Source organism: Balaenoptera physalus (assembly GCF_965194825.1).
Source record: "Balaenoptera physalus genome assembly, chromosome: 12".
Classification (NCBI taxonomy): Eukaryota; Metazoa; Chordata; class Mammalia; order Artiodactyla; family Balaenopteridae; genus Balaenoptera; species Balaenoptera physalus.
Genome location: NC_138897.1, coordinates 4458262 through 4479265, shown reverse-complemented (window position 1 = coordinate 4479265; position 21004 = coordinate 4458262). Strand labels below are relative to the sequence as shown.

The following is a 21004-nucleotide window of genomic DNA, read 5'->3' as shown; positions in this document are numbered from 1 at the left end:
AATGCCAGCTAATAAATGTCGAAGGCGTGATAGAATTAGAACACTGCCATTTTGCAGCACTCCTTATAATCATTGAAATGGGTAAGCTTCATCAATGAGCACTGAAACCGTTGGGAGCTGGTTGTTAGGAAACAGGATAGTCACACAGTGTCAGCTTCTAGAGGCCACGTGCGTTCCTTGGCTCCTGGTCCAATTCTTCATCTTCCAGTTCAGCAACGTAGCATCTCTGTGACCCTGCCCTCAGAGTCATCCCGCTTTCTCTGCCTCCTTTCTTCTGTCTGCGTCTTCCACTTCTAAGGACACAGATTACGTTGAGTCCACCCAGATACTCCAGAATAGTTTTCTTATTTTAAAGCCAGCTGTTCAGTGACCTTAATTCCATTTGCATGCCACGTAACCTAACAGGTTTCACGAGATGAGGAGGTGAGCATCTTTCAGAAGCCATTGCTCTTGTGATGTAGAGTCACTCGGAGAAATGCACACTTACTGCAATACTGAAAATCTGTAATTCATCTGTCTTTTATACCGATACCATTAAATAATTGAAATTATTGTAAAACTATAGTATAAAAATAATCTATTCATTTAAGGACACTTTCAGAGTGGTAATACCTTATTAATCATAAAACAGACATATCAAGCAAAATGGTAGCAACTTCTATATATTTTGAATAACAAGGGGCATTTGCTCCAAAAGTCAAATCACATTATAGGTAATATGTTTTTGTGTATCTAAAACTTGAATGATGACCGTGTAACAGCCACTCTGCTAAGTAATGCATTTTTATAACTTTCTGAGATAAGTGTGATTATCCCCACACTACAAATTAGGGAGCAGAGGATTAGTGTGATTTAAAAATTGTGCAGGATCACCCACATGGTAAGTGGTAGACTCAGGATCTGATCTCGGCGCTGCCTGACTGCAGAACCTGTGCCTTATGAAGTGTGAGCCCAGCCATTTTTATGTCCCAGTCTCAAAATTCCTCTGACTCTACAGCGGCATTTTCTAAATCGTGTCCTGAAGACACAGTTCTAGGAGATGTGCGTAGGTCTGCTCTGAGGAAGGTACTTAGTGGTGAGCAGGTGTAGAGAAAGTGGTCCAGTCTTCCTCCCTCGCGTGGTGCCCAGCGCTCACCAGCGCCTCCCTGACTCGAGGTCTGCAGTGTTTTACTCTTCTGATCTGGGACTGTCCAGTCTTATTCTATACCACCCTCCATCCCTACTTCTTTGGGTAACATCCCTGTTAACGTTCTGTGGAACAGTCATCTGTAGGATATTTGGCAATGTTGAGAATCTGGATAAAATCTAAAGTTTTTGGCATGATTTATAAGACCCTTCACAATGAGGATTCTGCTTGTTTTCTTTGTTGTCTCAAATTTTCACTTAATTCTCTAACAGTGTTTCTTGATCTTTCTCTGTTATTTTGTTCCAAACTGTACGCCCTGTTCCATGCACCTGGAATCAGTGCCCACAAGCCAGTTTAACCATTCTGCTCCCAGACTTCGTTGGAACTTTTCTAGAAGCTCCTGCTGTTTGCTCTCTCCGTACCTGCTACCTCAGTCATTGCACCTGACGCTGTTCTATCGTCGTTCATCCTTCTCCTGTCTGTTCCTTGGTTAGGTCTGAATGCTATTTACTTTTGGGTCCCTGGTGCTTGCTCATTAAAACATGTGACTCTTTTAATTAGTGTTTGAATTGAATCACACTGAATGGCACTGTAGTTCCTGTGAACATAGTGTTCCTAAACAGACTCACAGGAGGGCAGGCATGCTCCTCCTGCTAACTTGGTGCCCAGTACTCGAGAGGCACTGGCCAGTGGGAATGAGGTAGAATATTGGGGCTGTTCGTTATTTCTTGAACCTTCGAGCCTAGGGTACTCAATCGCTAAAAGTGGCAAAGGTTTATATAAGGCTAAGAGTGTGTCAGGCACCAGGCATTAATCATGTAACCCTCACGGCCACCATTCCATCTTATGTGAGAAGAAACCAAAGGCACCTCGTTAAATAACAGGTCTCAGTTTACAGAGAGAATTAGTGGTGGCCCAGGGACGGAAACCCAGGGAGTTTATTTCCAGAGTTATACTCCTTAACTGTCAATACCATCTTGGCTCCATCTTACTTCAGAGGGAGGAAGGTTGGGTGTCACCTGTGAGGTATTCTTCCCGAGTGTCTGCTACCTCTGTATTAGCACCTGGAGGATTAATAGGAACCCTGAGTTCTGCACCTGGTAGGAAGGCGAGGGCCTTTTGTAGAGGCCAGAAGGAAAAGTGAAGGGATTGTGGTGGAAGAGTAGGTCCAAAGCGTGACTTGGTTACGCAAAACACAGAACGGTGGGCTCTCTTATAGGGCTCTCTCTGAAGTTCTGACAGCAGACACAGGATTATTGGTGATGCAGTTGTTGTGTAGGTTTGCTTTCTTATGAGATTCTAGGATTTAGAATATATGTATAAACACTTTGAAAAAACCAAATATGAGTTTCTTTTAAAGATATATCAAAATTCAAAGTTTAGAGTTTTGACTCATTCAGGCCATTTTTTTCTCCAAGTTAGTTAAAATTTTTATTTTTAATTTAGAGACCTACCATTCAAAGTCAAAACTATAAAGAGGGACACAACAGAACCTTGGGTTGTTGGACACTTGGATGTGTGTGATGGTCCATTATTCTTTGCTTGTGGCTATTGCTCAGTTTTGGAGTGCATGATTCTTTCTTGGCCCCCAGCCCCCTTCTTGGGGATTAGTGTAAACAGAAATGGGCATCGAATTTACGTCTCAGGTCAGTGGCTTTCACATAGGTAGGCACTGTTGTTTGACGTGGTAGGTTTGTCAGATCTTTGCATCTTGATTTTCTAGGTAGTCTTGCTGCATCTGCTGAAATTTCATTTAAGTTGTTATGCGTATCAGTTAAGATGCTATCTGAACTGGCTCAAAGGAGTGGAGGCTTTCAGAGCTGAAATCCTTCAACTATTTTTTTTCTAGATGTAACTGTGTCACTGACACTATTCTAAAAATGGCAGTACTAATATTAGCTATTACTTATTAAGTTGTCTTTATCTGCTCCTCATGCCACATTGTGTTTATGTTGTTTTATTTAACTCTCACCAAACTCCTATGAAGTATTGCTTTTCTCATGTTTCAACTGAGGAGACTGCTACTCGGAGAGTGTTCTTAAAATTCTCAAAGTTACAGGAGCCGTAAATGGCAGAGCCCTGACAGGAGTCACTTGTTCTCACTTGTACTTAAGTGCTACCAGGGGGACAAATGCTGCGTGGTCAGCCCAACCTGAGGAGTTAACCAGCCTTGACCAGGAACATGGCCACAAGTGTCTGCTCGCGAGGGCTTTGTTTCTTGTATTCCTCAGGTAGTCTTGGCCTGCTAACCTTGCAGCTTGCTGTTGTTGTTTTTTTAAATTTTCTGCTTCTTCAGCAGTGATGAAAAACTGTCAATTATATTTTTGTTTGGTTCACTCAGCTTTTCACTGTGTGGCCCCTGTGCTCTGACAAGCTGTTTGGGAGGTGTGTGGCACTGGTGTAGAGGGGGAGCAGCTGGGAGAACGGGGTGGATTACTACAGATCCCTCATTAAGACTAAAAGGATAAATGACTGTGCACGCGTCATGGTCAGATAGTAATGAGTTCTTAGAAATTTTCTTTTAACTTATTGTGTTTAGATTTTAACTTCTTAACAGCAAATGCACTTTCTTTCCTGTAACCTATAGTGCCTACATGGACCTGATCATTAGAAATTTCTGAGGAGCTGGGTATTGTATCTTATAGGCCTGTCTTTCAGGAGCATCTGACCTTATTCGACAGATGAGGGAAAGAAGCAACGTAACAGAAATTCAGGGAAGCTGCTGTTGCTGCTGCTGCGTCTCTTGCCTTGAGTTCGGGAGAAACACAGCCTGTGCACACCTGACTTTTGGCCCCTGAGTTGAGCACCGTGCCGTGCACTGTGTGAGGCGGGAGTGCCAGGGTGCCGTGGCTCTGCGTGTCTCCTGCTTGTCACGTCCCGTTCTCTGTAGTCATGGTTTTGTATTGTATTTGCTTTCATGGGTAAGTCAGATAATCTTCCGTGACTCACAAGTGAAATAATTCTGCAGTGAGAAAATCTGAGGGGCTGAAGGAAGAGGTTTGTATTCTATCTCCATATAGTGTAAGAAAAGTTATTTTAAAATTAGGAGTTCAAATCTGAAATTTTTGTACTAAAAAGTAGAAATCTGTAGCTACTTCGCAAATGCTACTGTTGTGCTGTTCTTTTGACACCAAAAACAATTTCAAATGATGCTATTTCAGGCAGTTATAGATACTTGGAAATCAATCATACTTTAAACAGCACTACTTTTTATTATTTCAAGGTGTTCCTTTAGATTGTCAGGCACTTGCCAGATGGATAACTTCGGAGTATATATTTCTCACATGAATCTTGCCCTTGAACTCAAGACCAGTAGATTCAGCCTCCTGTTAGAGACCCGTCTTGGATGTCAGTGGGCTTCCTCACTGAACATGTCCTAAAATGATGTTCTCCTTCAGACCAGCTCAGTTCTTCCCAAGCCGAAATCTTTGATTCCTCTCTTCTAGACTCCATGTGAAGTCCCTAGGGAAATTTTTGGTTCTAATCACAAATATGTGTCTAGAATTTGACCAGATCTCTTCTCTACTGCTAGCCCTTGGTCCAAACCACTGTCACCTCTTCCTGGATTATTGCAAGAGCCAGTTAGGTCCTCCCTCTGTGTCCCCGCGCCGCCCCCTTCCCCTGCCCCCGCGGTCTGTGCTAAACAGAACAGCTAGAGGACTCTATTAAGATGCGAGTCCCGCACATCTGTCCTCTGTTCAGATGCCTGCGACGCTTTCCTTCTCACTCAGTGCCAGCCCGGGCTGTATGGCCTACGAGCTCGGTACCTCCCCCAGTGCCCGGCCGCCACCTCGTCCCTCCTCTGCTCCGCGCTTCACTGCGGGCGGCCCCACGGGCTCCTGCCCCAGGTCTCCGTGGCCGCCCTTCCTCTGTGGCCGGCTCCCCCCTGCTTGGTGGAGTGTCCAGCTCGCCACCGCAGCCCTGAGCCACCCAAGTGTAGAATGCTGATCCCCTGCTGAGGTTTCAGCTCTTCCTTCTCTGTTTTGTTTTTTCGCCGACCACTTTTCACTCTTTAAGATGCTCTGTATTGTAGCTTTTGTTCTTGTCATCTGTGTCCCTCACTAGGTTTTATGTTTTCCGAGGCAGGGACTTCTCTTTGTTTGATCACCTGTGTACCACAGTTGCCTAGACCGTTCCTGTCTAGGGTAGGTCCTGCTTTTAGCACACGCATTAGCTTGTGCACACGTGATTGGGGGAATCCATGCGGTCGTGTGGCAGGCTGAGTGCTGCTGCTTCGTCCTGATAAGCCACAGGTTATAGAAGGAAAGCTCCATGAAGACGCGACTTTAGCTGTCTGATTTTGCATCCTACATGCAAAACCTGCCCGTGGCCGGTACATAGTCACCAGTGAATGAATGGAAACAATCAAAGTGTTAAGTCACGTGTACTCATTGGGAGCAAGGCATTTCAGTTGTATAGCTTTTCAGATTCCGGATTATTTTTGTTTTATTTCTGGTGGTGTCTAGATTATAAATTTTCCAAAACAACCATTATGTTAAAATATTAATACTCTTATGATAGCAGTGAAGGATAGGCTCCGTTCAGTAATCACAAATTACTGGCAATGTTATTATTCATGGAGGTTGGTAAGTTTATTTTAGTCGGTCATGCTTGGCTTATACTGTTTCACTGCGGATGATGTTGAGACTTTTACACTACACATACTTTAGTTAGACCAAATTAAAAGAATTTATAGTTACTTTATGTCAGGTTTTGGATGAATAAATATTTTGCATTTGACTACAATTGAGCTGTGTTTTAGTATTGTAAATTCTTCCCCATAATAATAAAAAATTGTTATTCCTCTAGATAATTTAGTATTATAGACATTCAGCAGATTATGTCAGATTGTTAAATTATAGGAGGAAGCTTTCCTTCTCTGTGTACTTTAGTTTGTTCCCCTGTGCAGTGTAATATTTTTGTTTTACTTCTTAAACCTGTAACATTTTAATTAATAAAATTTTTGTCTTTTAAAAACTGCACTGTGGTTTCTAAGCTCAGATCTCTTAAATTATACTTGGTCATATAAATAAGCTGTGCTTTGCAACTCTGGGTTCTTAACCTTTGCTCTTTGCTATTAGCTTTATGTTTTTTTAATTATAGGAAAATAGAAGACAGTAGGGAAGTTATGACTTAAATGGACTGTTGTTATTGCTGTATTCTTTTTTAAGGAAATGAAAAATATTATTTATTTTGTTCAAATCAAACAAACAAATATAGAATATCTTATACGGTAATTTTTGCTAAGCACTTAATATCATCACAGTTTGATTCTTTGTATGTAATAATCATTTTTTCATTTTATGGATTGGTGGTGTGATTGGTTATTTATAGTTGTAAAGCATGTGTTGTCCATAGTTGTTACTCAGTGTAGAGAAAAGAATGAATGTTATTTTTAGTGTTATACAAATGCATTACTTGAATAATGGACTCAGTCATTAAAAAAATACAAACATATTATTTTAGCCTCAGAACTGAGGTTCCCTAATATTATATGAAAATAACCAAAATAGACCAGACATGAAAAGGAGCATTCGCATTTTGGTCTTGGCTTTTGACACACGTCTCTTCCATAAGGCCATAGTACTTTATAGTCTTGTGTTGCCTGTTTGTGCAAACATGTCCAGATGAATTCAGTGTTTAATGTTAAGAATCTTAAAACATGCCAATTTGATTTGTAGCCCTTCATATCATAGAATGCTAATTAAAATCATATTTTTGCATATGTCATGCCTTTCATGTACATATGCAAATAGATTCTCTTGCCTTTCAGCTATTAGTAATTAACTTTATGAAGGACAGCTGTAATACGTAATTAACAAAAATGTTTGCAAGCCCTTTTACACTGAAAGCTACAACAGTAAATTTTTATTTTTTTGCTTATCAAGAGAGCCATTTTAGTCTGATGCTTCTGAATGAGACCTAAATTGTTTTAAATACTCACACAACATAATTAAATTATGTGGTGCTGTATATGCGGAAGAGTGGTGCACTCTGCACTGGCTGCTGATTCCTGCCCATTTCATATCTATGTCGGCGGAATTGAATTAAGTGATCTGATTTGTGTGTAAAGTAAGATAGCGTGTCAGGTAATACTTTGTGCTTGTTTTACTCATTGATACCTTCTGGGCACTTAAGTACATTTTTTTTTGCTTGTATTGCAGACACGGTAAACATTTATATCATTTTAAAAAACCTCTCCAAATAATTACCATGTTTTTAAGGAAGCTTCATGAAGGCTATTCATTTTCTCTTTTACAGTCCCTTAAATGTTTAATAAAATGATATTTTCTCAAACTCATATCATGATTGAAGTGTGGGATCAGCTAAGGGGCAGGGAATGTGATACTGAGGTGCTGCTTTATCTTTCTGACTAACTGACAGTGAAGGCAGTGACTAAAGAACTAAAATCATCGGTTTGGTCCCTGTTCGTCTACTCAAGTGAGAAAATGAACCCGTGAATTTAAATGCAGTTATTTCTTTTGGTTTCAGGTATTGCAGTATATTAATCTGTATGCAAGCTTTCTGCTTAGAATTTAGTGCCATTGTAATGTGCATTTTCATGTTTTATATATATATATATATATATATATATATATATATATATATAAGATCCATGTCTATTTTTTAAAAATTTAGTATGTATTTCTAGCAGAGAGTTAAGTTTTAGTTCTATAATAACTTTTTTTTTTTTTTTTAGGGTTGCTTTTGTAATGAAGAAACACCTAAATACTCATCTACTGGGAAAACATGGAGTTGGCACACCAAAAGAAAGGTAATTTTCATCCATTTTTTAAAAATTTATCTAATATAATTATGTTTTCATTTTAGATTTTGTTTAGTGGGGTGACTCCTAGAACTTTTATCAAGTCAGTTTGTCATGTTTTACATTAGTGGTAGTCTGTTGTTGAATATCATATTTTATGTCATTCTCCCATAAGAATTTTTTTTTTAACATCTTTATTGGAGTATAATTGCTTTACAATGTTGTGTTAGTTTCTGCTGTATAACAAAGTGAATCAGCTATATGTATACATATATCCCCATATCTCCTCCCTCTTGGCTCTCCCTCCCACCTTCCCTATCCCACCCCTCTAGGTGGTCACAAAGCACCGAGCTGATCTCCCTGTGCTATGTGGCTGCTTCCCACTAGCTATCTATCTGTTTTACATTTAGTAGTGTGTATGTGTCCATGCCACTCTCTCACTTCGTCCCAGCTTACCCTTCCCCCTCCCTGTGTCCTCAAGTCCATTCTCTACATCTGCATCTTTTCCAATAAGAAGTTAATGTTGCATTTTAATTGTAGAAAATTCAATCTAAGAATATTTGAAAAGATCTGAGGGATTTGAATTTGTGAATTTGTGAAACAACCTTGAAACAGTAGAAGAGTTAAACAGTAGAAGAGTTAAATCTTATTGACCTCTGCAAATGCGTCAGAATGAGCTAAAATAAATATGTAAAACCAAACTGTCTATTTTCATTTGAACTTTGTGTATTTTTATTTTGAGGTTTTAAAATAACATTTTTTGAATTCTTACTGTAGAATTAAACATTGCTGATGTTAAAAAAGAAATACATCTTGTGTCATCCCCCAAATAATACTACGGTTGCCATGTCATGAAAAATAACACTACAATTACTGTGTCATCAACTGCCAGGTTTTCTTTTTTCTTGCTACTGTATCATAATTAGCTTCATCACATAGACTTAATTATATTAGGTGAACTGAAGTACAGCAATGTCAGCTACCAGGTGAGCCTGGCTACTTCTGAAACTCTAAATCTTTAAAATGTGCAGCTCCCTCAGCACTGGTGCAAGCACTCGCACCTCCTTCAAAGACCTGGTAGGTTTTCAGCTTTCCCCAAATCCTCCAAGGTGGTATCTGAAATTCTACAGACACTCCTAGAAACTTTTGTTTTAAATACTATTTGGAAATGTCAGTCATGATGCAATTTGTTCTATCACTCTATAGCCTAGGGCTTCTTCTGCCATGTTTGTAAATGTTTAATAAACTTTTTAAAAATTTAAAATACTCATCAATATGTTGTATGTTTACAAGGAATTTAACTTGACTTTTCTATTGGTGGCATATTGTTTTCTTTAGCATTTTAGTTTGGACATGACTACTGTGTCAGAATATTGGAATGTTACATATGCCTACTTTCTGCCTTTTGTTTTCTCATACTTTTCTTTGTAACATTATATTTAACTTGAGACAAAATTTATGTGTTGAACAGATCCTGAATGCATTATTCTTGAAATTCAAAAGATTTTGTATTATTTAAATTGTAATTTGGAACCTGTCGATGTTATGTTTTGTAAGTATTTAAGAAACAAAACATTTGTAGTTATTGTGTTCTTGTTGCTGTCACTTGCATTATCTCATTAATCATTATATGACCTTATCAGTGGTGCGTTATTATTCTATTATAGAACTAAAGACAGATGCAGGAATATACAACAATTTCTTCAATATCTCATCATTAATAAGTGTTAGAATTGTTATTTTTCTAATTCTGGTGCTCTTCTGTGTACTGATTATATTATCTCACATTGAAATCTTTACATATAGGTACTTAGGGTGTTTTATTCACACAATAAATTTGAATGAAAAGAATCTAGATCAGATAATTAGTAAAAAGAAAATATTTCCCTACTATATAACTTGTATACATTTTGAACTCAAATGTATCATTTTTGCTTTTTATTTCGGAATTTTAAAAATTTGAGTGTGTCTGTTCATATGGTTTCATATTAATGAAAAATTCAACATCTTATACATATATTTATCCTCCAAGCACCTTAAAAACAGTAGATACCTCCTATATATGGTGCTAGGAGTTTGAAAATTCCAGTTGTACTCATAGGTTTTTCCATTTACCTTTTCCTGTGCATTCCAGGATAACTCTCTGTTGCTTTCACTCATTTCAGTCCCTAATACAAAAAGAGAGGCTAAAAAGAGGCAAGAGAAAGATTGCATGTCTTTTTTCCCCTTTGAGATATGGTAAGCTTTTTCTCCAACTTTACATGATTTTTGTCCTCAAATCAGGAGATGAGTCTCAAATGGGAAAGTATCCCTCATCTTCTGGGTTATTACCTTCTAAGTAGTCCGAGTGCAGAGTTCATCTACATTCAACATTAGATTGAATTGTTTTTCCTACCAAAGATTCTGTGTTTCAGAGGACCTCTTGTTTATGATATCTGTTGATAGATAGGGCATTCCCTCTTCCTGATAGAAATACTGAGTTGGAATGCCAGGGCTTCAGCCGCAGCATAATTTTCCAATAGACATCCATAGCTGGAGAAGGCTAAGATTTAAGTAGCAAAATCTAGCACAGTAAATACCAAAAGGCTCCTTCCTTCCAGTCTACCTTCCTCCATTCCTTGGAGAGGGAATTGATGCCTTTTAACAGTCTCAGGAAACAAAGAAACTCTTTATCAGCATGTTCAACCATCTCTTTGGGCATAACTGTTCTCTAAATTAAGTTAAACATGTTTTTCTTACCTACTTAAAACATTAATGCCTTGGCCATAGTTTTGCAAGCTTGCTATATTTTAATTTCTCTAGGACAATATAATCAGTTTATTCTTTTTATGTTTTGAATTTGATTCTCCCCTCTTATGCATTGCATATTATAGCAAATAGTAGTAGAAGTTAGCTAAATAGGCTGTGACAATTAAATTAATAATGCATTTTGTTTGCAAGTATTTAGGCCTTGTGCTTTGACTGATATATGCAAAAATGATAATTTATTACAAATAAATCATATTCCTACACTATAGTTTGATGAACTAATGAATTTTGTCAGCATGACTGTCATCAGTAACAGAAAAGTAGATAATTTCAAATATATATTTTTTGACTCTGTGAACACCTGAAGTGATGGCTTGTGTAAGAACATACTTTTTTGTCCCTAAATTTGCATGAACTTATTTTAAGATAGTATATTACTATATTTTAGAAGTCTTGTACACTTAAATATAAACAACTAAATATAGCCACATTCAGGTCACATTCCAAAATGGTAGACTCCAATTAATTTGCAAGTTCATTCTAAAGTATTCCTTATTTTAAGTAAGTAATTCTCTTTATAATATAGTTAGCCAAAGTAGCTTTCTGACTCTCTGAAATCTCTAATAGAAATCTAGAAAACGAGCTTATCCACAATTATCACAATTGAAACAGCCATAATAAGTATATCTTATGTGAACGCCAGGTGCATATTACAATAGAAAGAGATAGCATTTGTAGTTCAGTGCTTGGAAATCAGCTGGGCTTTGAATGACTGTGTAAACAGGAGGAGGGGGAAACGATTCACTCAGAATTTCTGATCTGATACATTGCTTTTGTGGTATCTGGGACAACATCAGGAAATGTCTACACTGGCAGTATCTGTGGAAGGCTGTTGTGCTCCCCAAACCAGTTTTACCAGTAAAGGATTTTAAGTTGGATATGTATATCTGAGAATCTAAGAGCTAAATAATGTACCTAGTTTTTCAAGTTATTAATGAATATTCAGATTAAAACTGTAGTAGTATTTTTTCAATGAAGCAATTTTTGCAGGAGTCTGTGAATATTCTAAGTCTCAGATTGTGCCTTATTGTCAACCTAGCTGTGGGGTGTCTTCAGGCCCCTGGGGGCAGGCTCAGGGCTGGCCAGTGATTTTGTTCAAGTGAATGGGTTTCCCCCAGGCCTCCTTCAGATTCCTGAGCCCTGATATTTTTGTTGGCTTCTCTCCTTTATCAGACATTTGTAACTTGTGATTGGGCATCTTACTTTTAACAGTATCTTTGAGCTTATTGATAATAAAATCTTTTCCCCTCATTTTTACATATACCAGATATTATGTAGTCTGGGTGTGGGATAGAAATACTGGCAGCCCTGATAGTGGTTCTAATTTGTTATGAGCCATTGCTATAGGACAGGATGTTGTGTAAGTCTTTTGGAGTCTATCTCATCTCCTTTCTCAAGAACTTTTTTATTTATATGATAAAAATTGTATGAAGGCATCATCATTGTTTTCTGTCTTTCAGTTTAGATGTAAGCCTCACCCTTTTTCTTTCTTCCTTCCTTCCTTTCTTTCTTTCTTTCTTTCTTTCTTTCTATCTTTCTTTCTTTCTTTCTTTCTTTCTTTCTTCTTTCTCTTTCTTTCTTTCTTTCTTTCTTTCTTTCTTTCTTTCTTTCTTTCTTTCTTTCTTTCTTTCTTTCTTTCTTTCTTTCTTTCTTTCTTTCTTTCTTTCTTTCCCTCCTTCCTTCCTTCCTTCCTTTCTTTCTTTCTTTCTTTCTTTCTTTCTTTCTTTCTTTCTTTCTTTCTTTCTTTCCCTCCTTCCTTCCTTCCTTTCTTTCTTTCACATCTTTATTGGAGTATAGTTACTTTACATTGGTGTGTTAGTTTCTGCTTTATAACAGAGTGAATCAGCTACACATATACATTCTGAAGCATGAGAATGTCATCCGAAACCCAAACATTCGTGGGAAAAGCATATATACATGTACGTGCACAGTTGTTATTGAAGCTTTGCCGGTGATACTTTGGGTTCATTAGAAACTTAGGTTACTTTTAATTGAGAGAATAATACATTTTTTAAAAACTCTGAATTACATATATTTAGGTAGACTCAAATTTTTCCTATTAGAAGAGATTATATTCATAATGTGAGATCAACTCCTGCTGTTGTCACTTTATTGTCCATTTTAAATAAGTAACTTACCTTTTGGCTAAGTTGTTGTTATTGCTTATATTTTCTTTTATTAAAGGATCAACCATTTTCCTTAATATTTGTTCCATGTGAATTTCTGTAAGGTAAATTCTGTTTTCTATTTTATCATTGAAACAGGTAGCTTATTCTCATGGATGCATTGAGATATTTCATTCCGTGTTGAGTGTCCTTCTCGTCTCTGAAGAGTGTTCTTTATAACACTTGTCAGTCACGTTGTGTTTTCTGGCTCAGGTCTGCTATCCCGTCACCGCTGCTTATCGCTTATCGCTTATCGGTTTCCCCTCTCAGTTCTTCTCTTAATCAATGGCTAGTGATTTTTTTTTTTTCTTTAATGAGGCCCAATTTTGGAAAAATGAAGTGTCTATGGGCTCCCTTCTGCTTTAAAAAATATTTATATAAGAAGTAACTCCCGCGATGAGGAGTGTCCCCTGCTTGCAGCAGCTGGGGAAAGCCCTCGCACAGAAACGAAGACCCAACACAGCCAAAAATAAATAAATAAGTAAATAAATAAATAATTATTTAAAAAAAAAAAAAAAAAGAAGTAACTCTGTTGAGCCAAAATGGAGGAAAAACATTTCAGTTCATTCTATCTCGGATTGCTTATTTTAATGCGTGGGAGGTTGTTGTATTTCAGTGACTTACTATTGCTTTTGCATGAGCTTAGGACTCCCTTTCCTCTATCTTCTCCCATTTCTCCATCTGTAGACAGCATCTAGTATGTAAATAATATCCTATGATCATTTGACATCATTTTATTATAAGAAAGTTGGATTGAATAGGCAGCCCTGCTAAATAATTATTTCTATGTGGAAAGATAGATAGAAGTCACATCACTCATGTAAAGCCAAGGTTGTTATTTTTAGAAAACTCCCTTCTATATTTTACTGACTTAATCTGACCACTTATTAAGGTACATAAGGAGATAGTATATATTTTCCACTGAAGTTATCTTGTTAGCATTTGAGTAGTATTTCTAAATTAAATGGGTAATTAGGATGTTCTATGGTTGCTTTATGACAAATGTTTTCTTACTGAAATGGGTATATTCTAATTCTTACTTTATAAATTTTCCAGGTGAAAGTTAGCAAAAGTTAGCATCACTGGTGAGAATATTGGGATCTCAGTTCCTCATTTGTTTGTTGAAGTTTCCAACTTACTTTTTGGGGAGGTGTTTGGACCTAGTTACAAATGGTTCTCATGACTCACCTCTGAGGGGATAGAAAACCCACTTTTCACGCTCATAACTTCATTGGGGCCCTCAGTTTCCATGAAGCAATGGTAGCCCTACTCCTACTTCAGTTGCGTAGTGCAAAGCTATGTGGACTATCTGGATTCTGTATATTTGTCCTATAATTTAGTTTGCTGTTCTGAATAAATATTCTTTCCACTCATTTCTCAATGTGCTTTCAGTTTTACCCTTCAATCAGTCCCATCCCTAGAGAGCTGCTTTCCTTTACCCCCATTGGTTTTGTTTTCTTCCTCCAATAACATTTTGACTGATTTTGTGCTTAGTTTTTATGATAATGACTTAAATTTCAGAATGTTTTAAGAAGTAACCTTATAAAACGCGTGTCTTTATTGTAAAGATCGTGCTCAGGGGCGCAGCTCCTGAACACATGTCGTATTTTCCTGGTGAGATCCTGGGGGGGAACAGTGTCTTTCTGGTCTCTCTTCCAGGAAAAGTTGTGCCTTTCTGAAACAACTTGTCATTTTGGTCTTAAGTACTAGCAAATCGTGTGTATAATTGAGTTTTCTTCTTCATGTTTACTGCTGGGAAGCTCAGTGCCAAAATTGTAATTCATCTCTAGAAATCAGGGTGGACTTCATGGAATGCATTTTATTTACTACTGTTATTTCTAGTTTCATCTTTTGTTCCCTTATGGGAAATTCCCATTTTATGTGAGTGGTATATTTTAACAACCTCACGTAAATCAAAGCTCACATAATTCGAGGGAAGTTTTGCAATGAGAATTTTCGTGGAGTAGGGTCAGTGTTTGTCTGGGAGGACACGTCTCCAGCCCTGTGGTTTGGGGGCATTGTGTCGAGCAGTGTGCGGCCCTGTTATGAGACGTTTTTTTAATTGTCCTTGCCCTGTTGTATGAAAATTTAGTGCACTTTAATGGTGCTTTTTATTTTTCGAGATTATCTTATTTTGAGGAATGCTTGCTCCTAAAGTGTGCTGAGCAGACATGGTGTGTACTCCCTTGCCAAAGAAGGGAGGGTTGCTTAACTTTTATACCAGGGTCCTTGCTCTCTGCTCTGTCAAAAGTAACTGCTGCTCTTAGTGCATCACAGCTGTGCTGATAAAATTCCATGTTTACTTCTCTAGGGGAGATTTTCATGTTAGCAGTAGGGGAAGTCTAAGTGTTAGAAGTATGTGTGTGTTACAGAAATGTAAGATTGTTTTCTTTGTTTTCTAAGATTCATTTTTTAATTTTAAGCTAGTATTTTATTGAGCGTTCATCTCTGTGTGTTTTATTCCTGGGCATTTAAATAGACATGGATATTATATGATTCTTGTTTTTTAGAAAATATTGTAGGTTATGCAGTTATCCATAATATGTGAAAAGAAAAGCTACACAATGATACAAAAGAAAGTTTTAGAAGCGGGAACAATTAATCTTGCTTAAGAGGTATTATGGGGGATGCTAATGAAGACATCTAATTTATTCATTAATTTATTCTCCCAATAAACATTCACTACATCTGCTATTTACAATTACTGCTGTGTTCCAAAACTGAAATGGCATGTTGTGTTAGATGATACACCCTCTGTTCTCATGCCCCTTCAATTTAGGGTTGATGGACTGAGGCTAAGGGTAGAGGGATAATATGCACATAAAGGAAAAAGAGAATTTTATTAGGAGGCGCTGACAAAAACACAGTAGGGTGCTATTCCAGAGAGTGTCTGGGCCGGGTGTTGCTTTAGGATGAGTGGTCAGGAAAGACCTTTCTGAAGGGGTGCGTTTTAAGTGAAGCGTAGATTCGGAGCCCTCCCAGCAGAGGGCAGGGTCAGAGGCCTCCGGTGAGGCGCGCGAGCTTGGTGAGTCCTGCTCCAGTGCCCCCGGGGGCTGGGGGAGGGCAGAGGGGAAGATGAAGAGCTAAGATCCCAGCCGTGCGCTGTTTAGGAAACGGTCACCCGTGGGAGTGTTTCCTTTAGCGGGATCACGGGACGGGTGAGGGTGGGCCTGGGCAACTGAGTCGGAATCCAGCTGGAAAGACCCTTGAATGCTGTGCCAGCTTTACCTCTTACTCTGTACAGAAGAGGAAGCCAGCAAGCCGTCAGTGTGGAGTTCAGCCCCGGGGCAGTGTGGGCAAGTGGATTAGCCGGTCACAGCGACTTTTCCTGGAGACCCTCACCCGCTCTCCCTGCCTCGCCTGCTCCCTCTCTCCCTCAGTGCCGGTCACCTTGCCCGATTCAGTTGCGGAGCTTGCGTGCAAGTAAGCCGTTTAGGCATTGGTTTTACAGGCAGACCTTGTTTTATTGTGCTTTGCAAATATTGTACTTTTTACAAATTGAAGGTTTGTGGCAACCCTGCATCAAGCAAGTCTATCAGCTCCATTTTTCCAGCAACATTTGCTTACTTCCTGTCTCTTTGTCACATTTTGGTAATTCTCACAAGATTTCAAACTTCTTATTATTATTATATTTGTTATGGTGACCTCTGATCAGTGATCTTTGATGCTCTTACTGTGACTCTGAAGGCTCAGATGATGGTTAGCATTTTTTAGCAATAAAGTATTCTTAGTTAAGGTATGAGTATTGTTTTTTAAGACATAATGCTATTGCACACTTAACAGACTACAATATAGTGTAAATGTAACTTTTATATGCACTGGGAAACTGAAAAATTCATGCGACTGGCTTTACTGTGATACTTGGCTTTAGTGTGGTGGTTGGGAACTGAACCTGCAGTGTCTCCGAGGTCTGCCTGTATTTTGTTAGACACATTCTGTTCCCAACTCCATAACGTATTTCTTCCTTTCTCTATAATTTTGTTCTTCCTATTCCTCGTTACACTCCTACTATATTCCATCTTTCCTGGTTATCATTCCAAATCATTATTTTATTTCAAGCTTCAGTATGAGGCCCCTGTCTTCTATGAGTTTCCTCCTTGTGTATTCCATCTCTAAACGATTTTGCTTTTTTCATCATATTCCTATGGAACCTTGGTGAATAAAGTATATATATTTCTCTCTCCATCTCCCAAAATGGAAACCCAAAAGACTATAATGATACTGTATACGTTATAATGATGTAATCTAGTACTAGCTCATTGAGTTATTAGACCAGAAATGTATGGTTTAGTACTGATAATCTTTATTAAAATGACATCTATTCTGTTCTGTTGCCTCCTCTTTCATTCCTATATAGAAATAAAAGTGAATTCTGTGGAGATAGTGAACTATACCTTTTCTAGTATGAATGTTCTAATTGCTTTTGCATATGATAATGCATTGTTGTTTAATGTCACAAGTTAATTTTTTAAGGGTTTTGTTTTTTTTTCTGCTACCATTTAGTAGTTCAATCAGATCTTGGGTATAAGAATATCTGCCGTTTTAACTCTTTTTGAAGTCAGTGAATAAGTGATCCCAAATATGATCAATCAGATATGTTAAATGTTCAGAGTATAGGTGTTTTCCCTCGGCAGGCATCTAGAATATTTTTGGCTATTCTCTTCTTTTATTTCACTTAAATTGCTTTTAGAACACTGGGGCTTATGCATCTGGACTCTGATTAAAATATGCCTTAAGCTCTTATCCTTAATTCCCCATCAGTGCCAGAATTAAAGAGAACAAAGACCTATATGTTCACTGCAGCCTTCAATTAGGCTTAATTACCAACTTTCATACAGTTTCATTATACAGTACTGACTTCTTGTGAGATGTTCTTTATATTCTTGATGTCTTGGTAGTTGCTTATAAAAGTGCAAGTTTAAAATTTTTCCTGAGGAATTTTCAGGAAACTTACAACCTTTCTGAAGTGATTTTTGTAAAGTTGGGTCAAAGCAATATGATGATCCATTTTAACAAATGAAATACAAGGGGTTTACATTTCATTAGGCCGCAGAGCTCTGATAGGAGAAATCGAGGGTTTACACAGGTTATTCTCTAAGATGTCTCCTCCCACCCGCAGTTCTTGGTCCTCGGGTCACTTGAATAATCCACTGTGAGCTTCAAACAAAGGGCTTCTCCACTAATCCTGTGCTGCTCTCGCCCTCGTACTCAGAGAAAACAAGCAGACACTGATGTTCCGTAAGAGACTGGTCGATCTTGTAGTAGTCCTGATGTTCCACAGAATGGCTGTCTTCTGCTGCAGCAGCTCCTTCCTTCCCTTTCAAAAGAGTCATGATGTCATTTGATACGTTCTAAGATATTAGCACCTCCTAAGGTTGAATCATATGAAATCAACACTTAGGTTAAAAACCATCAAATATTTGCAATTTCATTTGAGTGAAACCTAATTCTATTTAGAACTGTTTCTAGCATGTGATGTCAATATAGAGATCTGCTTTTCAGTGACGTAATCATTTCCATTGAGTTTTAAAATCTTTTAAAAAAATTTTTATTTATTTATTTATTTATTTATTTATTTAATTTTTGGCTGCGTTGGGTCTCCATTGCTGTGTGTGGGCTTTCTCTAGTTGCGGCGAGCAGGGGCTACTCTTCGTTGCAGTGTGCGGGCTTCTCATTGCGGTGGTTTCTCTTGTTGTGGAGCATGGGCTCTAGGTGTGCGGGCTTCAGCAGTTGTGGCTCATGGGCTCTAGAGTGCAGGCTAAGTAGTTGTGGCGCACGGGCTTAGTTGCTCCGCGGCATGTGAGATCTTCCCAGACCCAGGGATCGAACCCGTGTCCCCTGCATTGGCAGGAGGATTCTTAACCATTGCGCCACCAGGGAAGTCCCTCCATTGAGTTTTAACGTAATCCAGTTCTTGCTTTTTTTGTAGACAGTGATTCCCTAGACATAGTGTGGTGCAGTAAGTATGATACAGAAATTGGGTCAGGATAACAGGAAAGCTATCTCAGCATACTTTTTTTTTACTGTTTCCACTCAGTGTCCAGTGAAAGCCATGTCTGCAGGTCTTCTAGGCCTGTGTCAGCTGTAATTTCAAGGCCCAGATTTTGTCTCACTGTGAAAATCCTTCCCTGGATTTCCGTTCTATGTAATCGCTTCTTACTACTAAGAAGACTGATGTACAACTTAGCACATTCTATTTGGTTTCTCTTTTTTGTTTAAAACACAGTGGGTGTATGCCCTGGGTCCACATTAGATAATTTCTTGAGGGTGTGGTTGGCAACTTTCCTTCTCTGTCTCAGCTTTTCCAAAGGTGACTGACATTCAGTGAATATTGATAGATTTAAGATATTAAAGTCCTCATTGAAATTTTTCTTTTTCAGGATGGACTTTTTCTTAGCTGGTCTAACATATGATTTATAGTCACATTTCTAAAAAGGCAGTGCAAGCTAGTGTAGTTGTATGTAACTGTCTATGGTCCTGTCTCTTAACGGAGTCAACCTCAAGTGCGTTCTTCCTGAGTCACTGTGGCTTTATCACCTTCTCCTGGGAGGCCCAGGACACATGTTCTCATTTTTCAGGGTTATGGTGACATGGACATGAATTTATAGTTATACAAGTACAAAAAAAAATCATACTATATATAAACACAGCATTTTATAATTTAAAAAGTGCTTACTTTTAGGTAAAAACATATTAAAGAAATTTTTAGTTGCTAAGGTCTAAACAATATCTGTGTCTCCTTTTTCATGCTAATCTGGTGGAGAAAAGGATTATGGGAAACAGCAGATTCAGCGGAACATATATATAATGAAGTTTTTATTTAAATTATACCCAAAATTTCTTTCAAGTTAATTAAAACAATAATTTCCCCTTTCATTCTCGCAGTGCATTATAATATTCAGAATGTCTTTTTCTCATTTCACATTTATAATTACATAATATGGATATGCCATATATTTTTGGCAACTAGAAAGTGGCAGTCTTATTGCTGGATATCAGGTCTTTAAAATTTTATACCTTTTCCTTTTTCTAAAAAAATATTGTTTATATGATAATCATATCTTGAAGATTGGGAAAATTTTTAACAAAAGAACTAGCCCAATGCTTATTATTTATTAGTAGTCATGGTAATAGCAGTATATGAACATATTCAAAGTCTCAGTGAGTTTTTGAGTTTTCTCTTTCTATTAAACAGGGGAAAAAACCTTACATAGAACACTGCTGTGTAAAACCAGTAGAAACCAAGTGCTCTGTCTGAAGCTGCAAGGGGGGCTGGCCCAAAGACCATGTCAGTGGTGGGGCACCTTCTCTTCATCTCAGAGAAGCTGTGGATTCCTCATCAGATTAAACAGAATCTCTTTATACATAGAGCTCGTTTACTTGTATAGTAAGCCATTGACTTTTGCAGCTTTAGCATTTATAATATTGTTGATCCCTAAGTGATGAGACATAATTTAAATTTCTGTGGAAATTCCAGTTTGAATCTGATGTGCTCAGGTGCTGCTGAGTCCGAGCCCTTAACTTAGCTGGTGTTAGATCTCAGTACAGCTTTATTTACTGTGCTCTGCTTGTCATAGGTATCTATGCCTCTGAAGAAGTGATTAAAACCAAAAGTTTAAACAGCTCCAACTGCTGGAGTTGATGAAAATAAAGAAAGAATGAAAAAAATGGAAGAGTGTAATCATTCTTAGCTAGAGATGTAAGGTTGGGATAAATTAAAATCTGGAAGGTGATGTTCTAGTTTTCAAGTTCAGTGGTAAATTCATAGATATTCGTTATATTATTGAGTGAATCAATAAAATAAAATGGGGCCACAAGTGGATCAGTGATGAGCAAACTTATTTTTGGCCCAGTTTTGTGCCTTGAGGTCTATGTAGTGAGACCGTGATTTGCCACATTCACATGACCCACATCATATGCTTGATGGGAAACAAAGAAAGTTGGTTTCAGAAACTTCTATTTAGTTCTCTAGCTAGTAATGAAAGTACCCCATTCAATGAAGGAGAAAACTTTATTGAGTCTTGAAGAGATGGCTCTCTTATTGGTAATGTTATGAATGGAATACATCTGGCTTTCAACAAAAATGTCAATTCTTAGAAAATCATTAGTCTGTAAACATTTATCTGAAATAACAGTGGG

At 37.8% G+C, this 21004-nt stretch overlaps 1 protein-coding gene across 5 annotated transcripts in view; it reads left to right on the top strand.

Annotated features, from left to right (window-relative positions):
* ZNF407 (zinc finger protein 407) overlaps window positions 1-21004 on the top strand; it is a 519604-nt gene that overhangs the window by 138932 nt on the left and 359668 nt on the right. For all 5 annotated transcript variants that reach the window (XM_082417046.1, XM_082417047.1, XM_082417044.1 and 2 more), the window contains exon 4: window positions 7827-7901. In XM_082417046.1, coding sequence (XP_082273172.1) covers window positions 7827-7901 — 75 coding nt within the window. The remainder of the gene's footprint in view (window positions 1-7826; window positions 7902-21004) is intronic.